The sequence below is a fragment of the Cucurbita moschata genome, unplaced genomic scaffold, assembly GCF_002738365.1.
Source record: "Cucurbita moschata cultivar Rifu unplaced genomic scaffold, Cmos_1.0 Cmo_Scf00023, whole genome shotgun sequence".
Lineage (NCBI taxonomy): Eukaryota > Viridiplantae > Streptophyta > Magnoliopsida > Cucurbitales > Cucurbitaceae > Cucurbita > Cucurbita moschata.
Window position 1 is genome coordinate 3,722,585 of NW_019268539.1, and position 13,779 is coordinate 3,736,363.

The window sequence follows — 13,779 nt, forward strand, 5'->3', positions numbered from 1 at the left end:
TTTTTTTTTTTTTTTTTTTTTTACACAAATGTCACATTTCAATGAGTAATATTGCCATACAGAAACTATAAAATCTTGTTTTATCATTGTGAAATTAACTGTTGAATTTCTAGAAACTAACAAGTTAATAGTACACTGAACAAGATTCCAGAAAAGCATTCCAAACTGGTATACGAGTCTACAGGCATAAGAAAACAAGATGAGAAGTTTCAGACGTAATGTCTTCTGTTAACATGGTTCAGAAAGACTCACCAGAAAAAGAGGATATCCAGCAAGTAATGATCGTGGAAGTGCTGAAGTGAAATACCAATGCACAGGGTGGGTCTGGGGTCAAAAGTTATTAAGGAAGCACACTGGTCAATCTATCTCAGAGAACTTGATGGTAGGCATTGTTCACATCATTATTTACACGCAAGTAAAGCATCTTCCCAAGAAAAAAAAGAAAAAAAAAACCCAAGGTTGCTTGACAGTTTACAAGCCAGTTTTCAAAAACTGTTGCTTTTAGCCCCAAAACTTCAGTAAAACCTTCCACCTACAATAGACAAATACACGCACAAGGATGAATGATTATGTTTAATAATCCATAAAAGGATTCAACTAAAACTGTAGACAACGTCAAACCACTAAGCATCTTTCTAAAAATTTATTTAAAAAATTCTTTAAAGAGAGATTTTTTCGGAATTGCATAGAAGACCTAAAGATGTAAAATAAGGCAACAAATTAGCCATTTATTGTCAACGAAATTTGAAAAAACTTGACGTATTTTCTCATTTAACTATATTCATAAAGCAGCCCTCAAAAACGAAAACCCCTCTTAAAAGGATACACCCCATTCTGAACTTCGATTTAGAATAGAGTTGAACCAGAAAACATGAAATTCAGGCCACAACAATTTCTTCCACAATATTGAATCGATGAAAACTGTAAGACCTGTAAAATGAACAGATTCAAATCACGAGATAAGCCAAAATTAATAGAGATGAACGAACAACAAAAATAATTTTTTTTAATAAGATCAGTTAAATGAAGAATTTTGTAGGAAACTAATATCATTGACAAAATGAATGTGCGAAAAGAAGTGAGGCATCACACGAAAAGAGTTACAATGAAATGAAGAATTAAAAAGGTAGCAACTAATAGCTTACCAACCTATGCACAACAAAGCAACACCAATGCAGCGCTTTAGAGCCCCACAAAATGATATTGATTTGATCTGTTTGGAAAAAATAAAGATAAAAAATAATTGAGAATAGCCACACAGCATGGTGAGAATGGTTGTAGAACTCTAATCCTTCCTCCCCCATCCAACTTATCCGCCTTATAGTGCCAAGTGTTTTGCAAATGTCTTGATCTAGTTCAAATCCATAAAATTATCGGAAGTCAAAGGAGGTATCCCTAAAATTTCTTCCATTTAGCTCACACCAAAGATTCTGAGAGGAAAAGAAATATTAAAAAAAAACCTCTGTTGACCGCAAGCCAAGGAGGCTTCAATTCTTTAAACACTTTCAATTTCTATGTGCATATCTTCCTAAAGAAAGATAATTACAATTACAGTAATCTAAAAACTGAATTTTATAGCCAACTTTGAGTCGTGCATTGATTAACTATGTAGACATATACAAATCATGAAACATCATCATTTTGCATACTGGTTTTTAATTCTGAAACTCCATTAATCTGGGAAGAAATCTACCTTTAGTCAGAGAACAAAAAAAACTGATAGAATTCATAAATACTAAAAGAATGAACATAAAGACTTTTCATTTTTTCAGAAAAATATCTTTCTGAAAACAGAACAATGGAAATTGACATGAAAAAATCATAATTGATATGAATAATAAATCAAATATCCAGCAAGATGAGTTAAACAATAAAAACCAAGAAATTAATTTAAACCAAAACCTTCGTAGGATCCACATACCATCAAAAACTCCAAGCCAAGAGGGCAAAGAAGTAACAGCATGTCACATCTGAAAATGATCGTAGCAAATATCTGACGACAGAGAGAGAGGAGGTGAAAGGATTGAGATAAAACCAATGCCACTAAGACAGATACATAGTTCCAGAATTGAATTCAACACAAACAAATAAAACAGTCCAACTATCAAAGATGAACTGTTAGTGTCAACGAAACTCCAGATATGGAATTCTTAGGGAAAAAATCCAAATAGAGAAAAGGCTGGATGAGAACTTTTCAGAAAATTTGTTCCGAAAGGAAGGGGAGAGAGAGAGAGAGAGGAGCAATTATCGGGACTACCATAAAGGTGACAGAAACTCATTAGACTAAATGCGTTACTTCCTTGTTTTAGTTCCAGACAACCTTCAGATTATACTTTCTTGCTACTATGAAATACAAGGAGACAGAAAAATCATGTTTACCACCTTTTACAATAACATCATGTCTTATTTCTAGAAAAGTTTCAGATTTTTCTTTGACGCACATACCAAGCAACTCAATGCTGCATAGGAGTTCCCTTTGAGCCAATATCCATACACCATGTTAACTGCAACAAGTACGAAAAATAAGGGTTTCCAACAAATGGAATATAGTACTACATTAAGAAAGGACAAACATAGAAAAATAATGTTGATTTACTAAGGGCATGGATACCAAGAGAAAAGAAGAAAACTTTCTGAACAAATTGCCAAAATTTCCTTTAAGCTCAAAATTTCCTTTAAGCTCAAAATTCAACTAGGCCAAACATGAACCACTATGCAGATACCAATTCCATTTTCCTCGAATAAAATACCAGACAAGAGGATAGATTTTGGATGTGAAATCCTATGTGAAATGAAAATGCATGACTCCTAAGACTTTTATGTACTACCTTGAAACATCATTATACGCCAACACAAGGTAATGTATTATACAAGTGAATCATATGTAAATATACTCATTCCAATTTAGTCATTTTCAACCTGAACAACAAAAAGCTATTGTATTTAATGATGCTCATATAAATTTCAAACTTCACTTCATAAATCAGCCCAATTTTTTTTTTTTTTTTTTTTAATTTACATCACTAGAGGTCAAAATTACACAAGCCATAGCAGGAGGGGTTGCAGTAATAGAATATTGTTCAAACGCCATCAACTTGACATAGCCACGCAAAGAAAACTCTGTATAGATGCAAGTTGAGAAGAATGAATAACGATTAACTAAAAGGCTTGGAGAAACAACCTGCACAAAGAGCTAAGATATTAGGAAGAGGCCGGGTAGCATAGAAAAGCATATGAAACTGGATTGCAGTGAGTATTATATAAAAAGCTTCTACTTGAAGTCCAAATTTGTTCCGAATCTGTTCAAACAATCAGCAACTTAGCAAGGAATAGAACATCAAAGTCAAGTATCGAATGAAAATATCAGTACAAGTATGTATCAAAATTTAAATTTTTTTATCATTTTCTATAATAAGCAGATTCCCCCCACATACAAATCCTAAGTGAAAACATCTTCCAAGCTGATTCAAAAAAGAAAGCTACTACGTTTAGTTCCTCACTTTCTTCGATTTCAAAAATGAAAGCTACGATATGATTCTGCATTACACATTATTAGAATGAAACTACTATGTGACACTACACATAATTAGGTTTCTTTAAGAAAATGATTGACATATCGAAACTGTCTCTAAGAATTTTAACCACCATTGAAATTGTTTGTCTTCAATTCATTCACAGAAATAACATTAGAAGTCTATTTCGAACGGCTACAAATTGAAATCTAGTTCTTTAGAGTAGAACAAGAGCCAAAACCAAGCCTTGGCGCACAACCAAAGGAAGGCAGCTGGTAGATGCATACATACATCAACCAATTACAAACACTAAGGATGCATATAAAAATCATGGAGGAAAATGAGATGTCAGATGAACCGATAATACTGAACTATTATTGACAAATCACATACTAACTCTTGCTAGCATAAATCCTTAACTATTATTAAATGATAAGGAATTTGATGACCTTTGGCTAAGCTCAAACCCCCCATATCTTCCTAAGAGTAACAGCTACCAAGGTCAAATTTTCTGAACAGTGCACAAAAACATATGAACATAGTAGTGATCGTCTTTCCACAGTATAAGTTCATTAAATTGTTTTTCATCTCTCTCAACCAAAATTCTATCAAACACCTTTGTCACATGAAGACGGCTATCTTAGCCATCTACCAAAATGTCCTTCATCAAGGAGTCACCGTATTAAATTTCTCCGTGTTTGTTAAACATAGTGCTTATCTGAAATGGGTTCCAACAGAGTTTTGTTATATGTTTCAAAAACCATAGTTTTGTACATACCCACCCAGCGATGTTGAGGTGACCCTAGGCATGCACCTCAGGCAAGAGGCGGTGGCCTACGGCCATCTAGCCTTTGTTAAAATTTGGGTAGGTGCTCGCCTGGCTGCACCTTTGCACACTGGTTGGCACTTCATCGATGACGAAGGCACATGCCTAATTATACTGGATGTATAACAATCCAAACTCACCGCTAGTAGATATTGTCCGCTTCAGCCTGTTACGTGTCGCCGTCAGTTTCACGGTTTTAAAACACGTCTACTAGGGAGAGGTTTCCACACCCTTATAAGGAATGTTTCGTTCCCCACTCCAACCGATGTGGAATCTCACAATCCATCCCCCTTGGGGGCCCGCGTCCTCACTGGCACACCACTCGGTGTCTGGCTCTGATACTATTAGTAGCAACTCAAGGTCACCGCTAGTAGATATTATACGTTTTAGCCCATTACGTATCGCCATCAGCCTCACGGTTTCAAAATACGTCTACTAGGAAGAGGCATTTAAACCCTTATAAGGAATGTTTCGTTCCCCTCTCCAACCGATGTGGGATCTCACACTAGATGTTTTTGACATTTTCAAATTTTAAATATTTAGTATTAATCATCAAGGCTTTGACATTTGGATGTTTTTACAAAGTATGCTCTATATATATTTTTTATTTATTCATTGCGTCTCGCTTCATTCAGACCTCGCCTTTTTGTTGCCTCTCGCCTTGAGGCGATCCAGGGGTTTGTCACCTTGAGGTACACCGTGCGCTTTAAAGACACAGACATACACTCTCCTCCCACCCACATACTCACATACTAAAGTAAAATTATCGATAAGAAATAATATGATGCACATGCACCGCATGTCATCCAATAATAAAGCTTCAATAAAAAATTGTTCAAAAACATGATTTCAATTTAGCCTATAGGACAATATGACTAACCATACCCATAAAAAATAGAAAATTGATGTGAAATAAGAGCTAGAGCAACAAATTGTAGTCTACCTGAACACGGAAGAAACGCAAAGTTGACAGTACAACACAGCCTAATACTATACGAACTGCACATAGAAAAATACAATATGCAAGTTAACTCATGTCAAAACACAAAATAAATAAATAAATAAGTAAATAACAATGAATATGCACACGAGGAACATAATTCGGGAGGAGAATAGCCATCACCAACAAGCCCCTTAAAACCACATCATATCGAGGTGTAGGAACAACGACCGAACTTATCAGAAGTCAATAGCCAACCATTCATTCATTTCATAAAAACAAACCTCTAACAAAATTGAAGAAGTCATAAGAGCTGTTTTTTTTTTTTTTTTCTTCTGCACGTCACTCAAGTCATGACCGAACTTATCAGAAGCCAATAAGCTTTTACTCAGGATAACAACATCCCAGGGACAGATAACATATGGAAGTTATCAGTTTAAAAATAGAAACTGTTTGTTCGTATAATCAAACTATTACATGTGTAAGCCCCTGAATCAAAAAGTGGTTTCTTACCTGCTAAGAGCCCATATATTTTGGGCAAGTGCAGTAAGTTTATTACCAGTACAAATGGAGATGCTAGCAATGATACAAAAAGTGCACCTACAAAACCAAAATTACTTATTAGGCTCATGCTAAATATCAATGTACCAGGCCATTTAGTAATTGAGAACAAATAAGAAAATGAAAAAGATCCACATATTCATAAGCTGAGTCAAATGTTACCAATAAAAGTGCGAGGAACAACTCCGGGGAACTCCAAGTGGTCATACTGAGGTTAAAAAAAAAAGTCAAATATTTTGTTAGAAAATCCAATATAACCCATTTCAAACATGGTCTAACGAGAGAAAAAAGGAAAGAATGTATACTCCTTACATTGTCGATATGCTGCCGATGATACAAAATATCGTGCATTGCCTGAAAATCACTACGATTATTAGAATAAAACAGCTGCAGCAATGTCCTTGATCATCATCACTAATCTAAAACGTTAAAATATCGACACACTACATCGAATTCTCATTACTCGGGATAAACATGAAGTGAAATTCTTGGTTGAGCCCAGGAAGAACAAGAAAGAGTTAATAAGTTAGTGAACCTGAACGTTGAAGCTCTCTTCAACTTTGGTGTAAGGCACCATGAAGGCATAAAATGCGACTATGGATCCCAATAGCAGATCGTAGCCGAAGCGCTCGAGGAATTTTGAAGAATTGGGAGCCATTGTTGTGCTGAACTTCGCAAACTCGAAGAACAGAGGAATGTCGAAGGAGAAGCAGAACAGACGACTCAGCCGGAAGAAGCGTGCGATTGTAGGCTTACATGGGTTGGGCTTAATTTTCTGACTGGGTTGGGCTGGGCTTCAAATTATGAGTGAACTGGGCTAAGCTTAAATTTCTGACTGGGAAGGGCTGGGCTAGGCTTAAATTTCCGATTAAACTGGGCTGGACTTAAATTTCAGATTGGGCTGGGCTAGGCTTAACGTTCTGACTGGGCTGGGCTGGGCTGTGCTTAAATTTCTAAGTAAACTGGGCTGAGCTTAAATTTCTGAGTGAACTGGGCTGGGCTAAAAATTCTGATTGGGATGGGCTGGGCTAAAAATTTCCAAGTGAACTGGGCTGGGCTTAAATTTCTGAATGGGCTGGGCTGCGCATAAATTTCTAACTGGGCTGGGCTGGACTTAAATTTCTGAGTGAACTGGGTTGGGCTTCAATTTCAGAGTGAACTGGACTGGGCTTCAATGTCTGAGTGAATTCGGCTGGGCTTAAATTTCTGACTCCGCTGGGCTGGGCTAAAATTTATAAGTGAACTGGGCTCGGCTAAACTTTATAAGTGAACAGGGCTAGGCTAAAATTTGTGAGTAAACTGGCCTGAGCTTAAATTTCTTAGTGAGCAGTGCTGGGCTTAAATTTCTGACTAGGCTGGGCTGGGCTTAAATTTCAGATTGGGCTGGGCTGGGCCTAAATTTATAATTGGGCTGGGCAGGGATTAAATTTCTGACTTGGCTGGGCTGGGCTTCAATTTTTATTGGGCTGGGCTTCAATTTTTATTGGGCTGGGCTTCAATTTCTAAGTGAACTGGGCTGGGCTTCAATTTCTGATTGGGCTGGGCTGGGCTTTAATTTCTGACTGGGCTCGGCTAGACTTCAATTTCTGACTAGGCTGGGCTGGGCTTAAAGTTATGATTGGGCTGGGCTGGCTTAAATTTCTGACTGGGTTGGGCTGAGCTTAAATTTCTGAGTGAGCTGGGCTGGGCTTAAGTTTCTGATTGGGCTGGGCTTAAATTTCTGAGTGAACTGGGCTGGACTTAAATTTCGGAGTAAACTGGGCTGGGCTTAAATTTCTGAGTTTACTGGGCTGAGCTTAAATGTCTGCCTGGGCTGGGTTGGGCTTAAATTTCTAAGTGAACTGGGCTGGGCTTAATTTTTTACTAGATTGGGTTGGGCTTAAATATCTGAGTTAACTGGGCTGAGCTTAAATTTCTGATTAAGTTGGGCTGGGCTTAGAATTTCTTCCCTTTTTAAAATCATTTCTAATTTGGTCTAAAATCATTTCTATTTCCACATTAGAAATAGCCCGTCGTGTCTATTAGATTGACTAATCGAATTTTCCATCATTATGTCATAAAAATTTTATGGTAGATTATAAGTTAATAACCCAGTTTTATTTAGTTTTAAAAGTCTTGTTTTTTTTGGCTATTAGATCAAACCCCAGGAGTTTCATAACATTTCCTCACTCTGATGGGTCTTACATACGAGACCTAATACCATATATTCAAAAGATAGTGTAACAGTCCAAGCCTACCACTAGCAGATTTTGTTTGTTTTCGTCGGTTACATATCGTCATCAGCCTCTCGATTTTAAAACGCGTCTGCTAGAGGGAGGTTTTCACACTTTTATAAAGAATTTTTTGCTCCCTTCTCCAACCGGTATGGGATCTCACAAACCACTCCCTTTAAAGACCTAGCGTTCTCGCTGACACACCACTCGATGACTAGCTCAAATATTATTTGTAACAGCCCAAGCCCACCACTAACAGATATTATCCGATTTGACCCATCACGTACCGCTGTCAACCTCAGTATGATTTTAATGTGGTATTTTTTATTTTATTTTAATCTCCATATTAAAAAACAAAAAACAAAAAAGAAGAAACAATTATTTTGTAGAGATTAATAGAAAAAAAGCAATTATTGCATGGCTTGAAATATTTTGGTTTCTGAAGTCAAGAACCGAAGAACCGTAAGTAATTCGTTCAAACTACAGAAAGCCATAATAACAAGGACATGATAATCACAAGGTAGCGCAATTTGATGGCTTGAAAGAGACAGACGATTTCTTGGTATCATATCCAACTAAGAAGTTAGTCTGTGCAATGTTGCCGTAGACAAACATGTCATTCCTCGCAACAAATGCCAAGCAAACGACGTTGTTAGCCACCCTAATGAACAAGTTTTCTCGCTCGAGATTCACGCCGCCGCCTTCGAAGTGCACCGTGACAGGCGGCACCTTATAGTCGTCGGTGGTGGTCTCATAACAATAATTCAAGAATTGAATTGGACCAGTCGTGGGCTTGAGATCCATCAGCTTGGAAATTGCATTGGAGAAGTTAGCGTAGGTTTCCTCCGGTATGTATGTAAGCGTCGTGCCGGAGTCGATAATGATGTTTCCTTTTGATTCCAGTAATAAAGTGCTTGTAAAATTAAATTTGTTGTTTCCTACACTCATTGCTTCTACTTTGAGCACGTAGAAACCTTTGAAGTAGTTTATTGCTAACATGAACAAACAAAAAAAAAATAATAATAAGAATAAGAATAATTATATCATTCATCCTAGGATAACGAAGGAACTCACCTAAAAGTATAATATTACCCGATTTTAAACCCTAAAAGTTATTCATCTACCCACAAATCATGTATCGATTAAAAAACGTTTTGTACTTACCACTCGTATAAAACGGAGTCGAGACAGCTCCGGAGCCAGAGACGATAGCATTAGAGCCAAAGTTAAGATAGCTCGAGTTGTTAGACTTTACGACGGGTACAAAACAGTAAGAGAATTTTCCGCCGGTGGCCGGCCCCATCTGCTGGACAAGCGAAGCTGGACCTTGACCGAGCCCAACAATCCCAGAAATTTTAGAACCAAAAGCGGCAACATTGTCATGGCCACAACCAATCACAGTCTGTGGAAACGCCACGGGTTGGCCGGAGGTGGTGCCCATCGTAACGGTATCAACGGCAATATCCCCTTTGCTGTGGGTTCCATCGTAGTATGAAGTGGAGTACTCGCACATGGATTCCGAGGAACAAGAACTTTCCAGCCCTGAAATCGAGCAATTCGGCGAGGAACACGGGACTAACTTGTAAGTCGACGATTTACTCGGTTCAAACATCGGCTCGGTTTGATTGTAGCAATTCGAGCAAGGTTTGCACTGAGTCCAAATGATGTTGCTTCCAGTGTCAGCAACAGCTACAATCGGAAACGGCGGCGTTCCAAGGGATATTTTCACAACGTACGCGCCTCCGCTGCTATATATTGGTGCTTTCCCCGTGTCTGTCAGCGACACCATCTCACGGCTGATGGAGCGACGGAGAGCGTCGGCGATGCGCTGGTAGTGTGTCTCTGATGCATTGAAAAGTGGGGACTTGGGGAAGTCACGGTGGATCATTTCGACCGAGAAGCCATAGCCACCGTCTGCGGCAACGGAGGAGGTGGCGGCAAAGATAAACAAAATCAGTGAGAAAATGAGTGCCATTGATGAAGTGAGGATGAAAATGAATGGGGAATTTGAATAAATAAATAGAAATTAGAAACATGAAGGGTTAGCAAAAAATGGAAGTGAATGAATTAGGAAATTTATAATGGTTAATTTTGATGATTAAAAAACACTCTGTGTTCCATTATCCAATAAACATTACCATTTTTTTTCTTTCAAATTCTAGAATTTTAAGGTTAAATTTGTGGTTTGTTTTTTTATTAACTTTTTTCCCTAATATAGTTTCGAGTGAACTGGCATTTTCTAATGTTATTAGCATCGACTCTTTTGGCTATGGAGTTTGCATTTTTGAATATTATAAGAATATTTTTAATATAATATTTAATATAATTTCTAAATCTTGCAATATATATAGATATATATATATATATATTTATTAAAATAACAACTTGAAATTTATTTATTTATTTATTTATTTATTACTAAATAAGTAAATAAATGTGATACACATATTTATTTGTAAAATTTATTACTAAATAAGTAAACAAATGTGTATACATATAATATATATATATATATTAAATTTTTTACTAAATACGTAAATATGTGTATGCATACAATATACATATTATTTTTTAAATTTATTATTAAATACATATAGAAAGTGGGACAGAGCAGGAATTGGAACGAGATCGAGGTCGAGATGGAAAATATAATCCCCTCCTCGACCCAATTTAGCTAACAGGGACAAATTTATCTCTTCTTTATGTATGTTTTATTCTCGGAACAATTTGTTCTCTATAAGAGATACAGAGATTTAATCGAATGTAAAAACTATATTGATTTTGACCACATGACATATTCATAAATTAATCTCAATCACCGTCTTATATGTCATTGTCTTTACTCGAAAAGAAACAAAAGGTTTTGTTTCCTTTATAAATATAAATGAGTTATAAAGAGATAAATATGGCAACAAGGTTTGAAAAGGTTAATCATAAACTTACTTCCCATTTAGATACATTTATATTGCTTTTGGAGAAAATTTCTTATTTTAGTTTTATAATACTCGAGTAAACGGATCAAAATATATCCAAAAGACAGTATAACAGCCTAAATACACTGCTAGCAGATAGTGTCCACTTTGGCCCGTTACAGTATCGTCGTCAGTCTCACAGTTTTAAAACGCACCTGCTACGGAGAAGTTTTCACACCCTTGTAAAAAAGTTTGATTCTCCTCTCCAACCGACGAAGGTTCTCGCAATCCACCCTTTCGGGGGCCAGCGTCCTCGCTAGCACACCACTTGGTGACTGCCATTGATACCATAGCCGAAGACCACCGCTAGGAGATATTATCCGTTTTGGCCCGCCTCACGGTTTTAAAACGCGTCTACTATGGGAGATTTTCACATCCTTATAAAAAATTATTCGTTCTCCTTCCCAACCGATGTGGGTTCTCACAGACAATAATCCTAATGAATAGAGATATAATGGGTCACTACTTCTTTCCCGTGGTTTAATCATAATAACTCCAAAGTTATGCTTGCTCGAGTTAGAGCAACCCTATGTTAAGGGAGGACAAAATTTATTGAAATAACTCGAGCACGAGAATATCATAGACACAAGGTGTTGAATATAGAGACATGATTGGGCTAAATGTATATGAATGCATTGTTTTTTTTATGTCACATTTTTTTTTTTTAAATAAATCGTATTAGTTATATATGGGTAAAAGTAGACTCGAATAAGATATAATAATATTTGTAGAGATATGTAGAAATAAACCATTATTGCATGGCTTGAAATATTTTGGTCCCCGAGAGTGATGAACATAAGTCATTCAATCTAGAGAAAGTCATAAGAACATAAGTCGTTCAAATTAGAGAAAGCCATAATAATAAGGACATGATAATTACGAGCCAGCGCAATTTGCTGGCTTGAAAGAAACGGTCGATTTCTTGATATCATAGCCAACCAAGAAGTTAGTCTGTGCAATGTTGCCATAGATTTGTAGGCCGACGCCGTTACTGTCCATAAATGCCAAGCAAACGACGTTGTTATCCACCCTAACGAACAGGTTTTCTCGCTTGAGATATACGTCGGCGCCTTCGAAGTGCACCGTGACAGGTGGCACCTTATAGTTGTCGGTGGTAGTCATAAAGCAATACTCCAAGTCTTGAATTGGACTAGTCGTGGGCTTTAGGTCCATCCCCTCGGAAATCGCCTTGGAGAAGCTTGTGTAGGTGTCCGATGGTAAGAATGTAAGTGTCGTGCCAGAGTCGATAATGATGTTCCCGTTTGTTCCAAATGGTAAAGAGCTTGTAAAATCAAATTTGTTGCTTCCTACACTCATTGCTTCTATTTTCAGCACGTAGAAAGTTTCAAAGTCGCCTTCTACAAACGTGAACAAAAAAAAATAATTACTTATACAATTTATCTTAGTATAACGAACAAACTCACGTAAAACTATAATATTATCCACTTGTAAACCCTAAATCAAAATCGACTCCTTTTCTCTAGAGCACACGACTAGTATTATCCACTTTTAAACCCTAAATCCAGGCCAACTCCTTTTCTCTAGAGCACACGACCAATATCTGGCTAAGTTTAGAGCGGGACTTCGATATCGTTTGTTACGACAACAAACTTCTATGATCTCTTACTTATATACCCATGATTTTAGCTTACTGAGTTATTCATCTACCCATGAATCATTTTATCGATAAGAAAATATTTTGTATTTACCACTAGTATAAATTGGAGTCGAGACGGCTCCAGAGCCAGAGACGATAGCATTAGAGCCAAAGTTAAGATAGGTCGAGTCGTGAGAGTTTCCAATAGGTGCCAGACAGTAAGAGAATTTTCCACCGGTGGCCGGCCCCATCTGCTGGATAAGGGAAGCTGAACCATGACCGAGCCCGACAATCCCAGAAACTTTAGAATCAAAAGAGCCAGCATTGTCATGGCCACAGCCAATGGCAATCCTTGGAAACGCCACGGGGCGGCCGGAGGTGGAGTCCATTGTAAGGGTATCAGCGGCAATATCCCCGTTGCTGTGCGATCCATCGCCGTATGAAATGGAGTACTCGCACACGGATTTCGAGGAACAAGAACTTCCCCGCCCTGCAAACGAGCAAGTCGGCGAGGAACACGGGACTGTCATGTAAGTCGACGATTTACTCGGATCAAACATCGGGTCAATTTGCTGGTAGCAATTCGGGCAAGGTTTGCACTGAGTCCAAATGATGTCGCTTCCAGTGTCAGCAATGGCTACAATCGAAAACGGAGGCGTTCCGAGGGATATTTTCACAGCGTACGCGCCTCCGCTGCTATATATTGGTGCTTTCCCCGTGTCTGTCAGCGACACCATCTCACGGCTGATGGAGCGACGGAGAGCGTCGGCGATGCGGTGGTAGTGTGTTTCTGATGCGTTGAAAAGTGGGGACTTGGGGAAGTCACGATGGATCATTTCGACCGAGAAGCCATTGCCACCGTTTGCGGCAGCGGAGGAGACGGCGGAGATAAAGAAAATCAGTGAGAAAATGAGTGCCATTGATGAAGTGACGATGAAAATGAATGGGGAATTCGAATAAATATATAGAAATGAGAAACATGAAGGGTCAGCAAAAATGGAAGTGAATCAATTAGGAAATTTATAATCCTAATTATCGAGTGAACATTACCATTTTTTTTCTTTCAAATTCTGAAATTTCAAGGTTAAATTGCTAGTTTTTTTTTTTTTTTTTTTTTTTTTTTTTTTTTTTTTTTTTTTTTTTTTTTTTTTTTTTTTT

At 37.6% G+C, this 13,779-nt stretch overlaps 3 protein-coding genes across 3 annotated transcripts in view; all 3 read right to left on the reverse strand.

Moving 5' to 3' along the window:
- The window catches only part of LOC111460074 (dol-P-Man:Man(7)GlcNAc(2)-PP-Dol alpha-1,6-mannosyltransferase), a 10,753-nt gene extending 4,183 nt beyond the window's left edge, over positions 1-6,570 (reverse strand). Inside the window, exons 1-11 of the mRNA XM_023103160.1 lie at positions 6,375-6,570; positions 6,152-6,193; positions 6,002-6,047; positions 5,792-5,878; positions 5,282-5,337; positions 3,182-3,299; positions 2,446-2,504; positions 1,922-1,993; positions 1,150-1,213; positions 827-930; positions 253-324 (exon numbers count right to left, since the gene is read on the reverse strand). Coding sequence (XP_022958928.1) covers positions 253-324; positions 827-930; positions 1,150-1,213; positions 1,922-1,993; positions 2,446-2,504; positions 3,182-3,299; positions 5,282-5,337; positions 5,792-5,878; positions 6,002-6,047; positions 6,152-6,193; positions 6,375-6,497 — 843 coding nt within the window. The 5' untranslated portion in view covers positions 6,498-6,570. The remainder of the gene's footprint in view (positions 1-252; positions 325-826; positions 931-1,149; positions 1,214-1,921; positions 1,994-2,445; positions 2,505-3,181; positions 3,300-5,281; positions 5,338-5,791; positions 5,879-6,001; positions 6,048-6,151; positions 6,194-6,374) is intronic.
- Positions 6,571-8,565: 1,995 nt separating this feature from the next.
- LOC111460026 (aspartic proteinase CDR1-like) lies at positions 8,566-10,027 on the reverse strand. The gene is made up of 2 exons (XM_023103102.1): positions 9,217-10,027; positions 8,566-9,044 (listed from the first exon to the last, which is right to left on the reverse strand). The coding sequence occupies exons 1-2, from the start codon at positions 10,025-10,027 to the stop codon at positions 8,566-8,568; spliced, it is 1,290 nt and encodes a 429-aa protein (XP_022958870.1).
- Positions 10,028-11,738: 1,711 nt separating this feature from the next.
- Positions 11,739-13,541, reverse strand: LOC111460027 (aspartic proteinase CDR1-like). Its single transcript, XM_023103104.1, has 2 exons — positions 12,734-13,541; positions 11,739-12,382 (listed from the first exon to the last, which is right to left on the reverse strand). The coding sequence occupies exons 1-2, from the start codon at positions 13,539-13,541 to the stop codon at positions 11,901-11,903; spliced, it is 1,290 nt and encodes a 429-aa protein (XP_022958872.1). The 3' UTR covers positions 11,739-11,900.
- Positions 13,542-13,779: the final 238 nt, after the last annotated feature.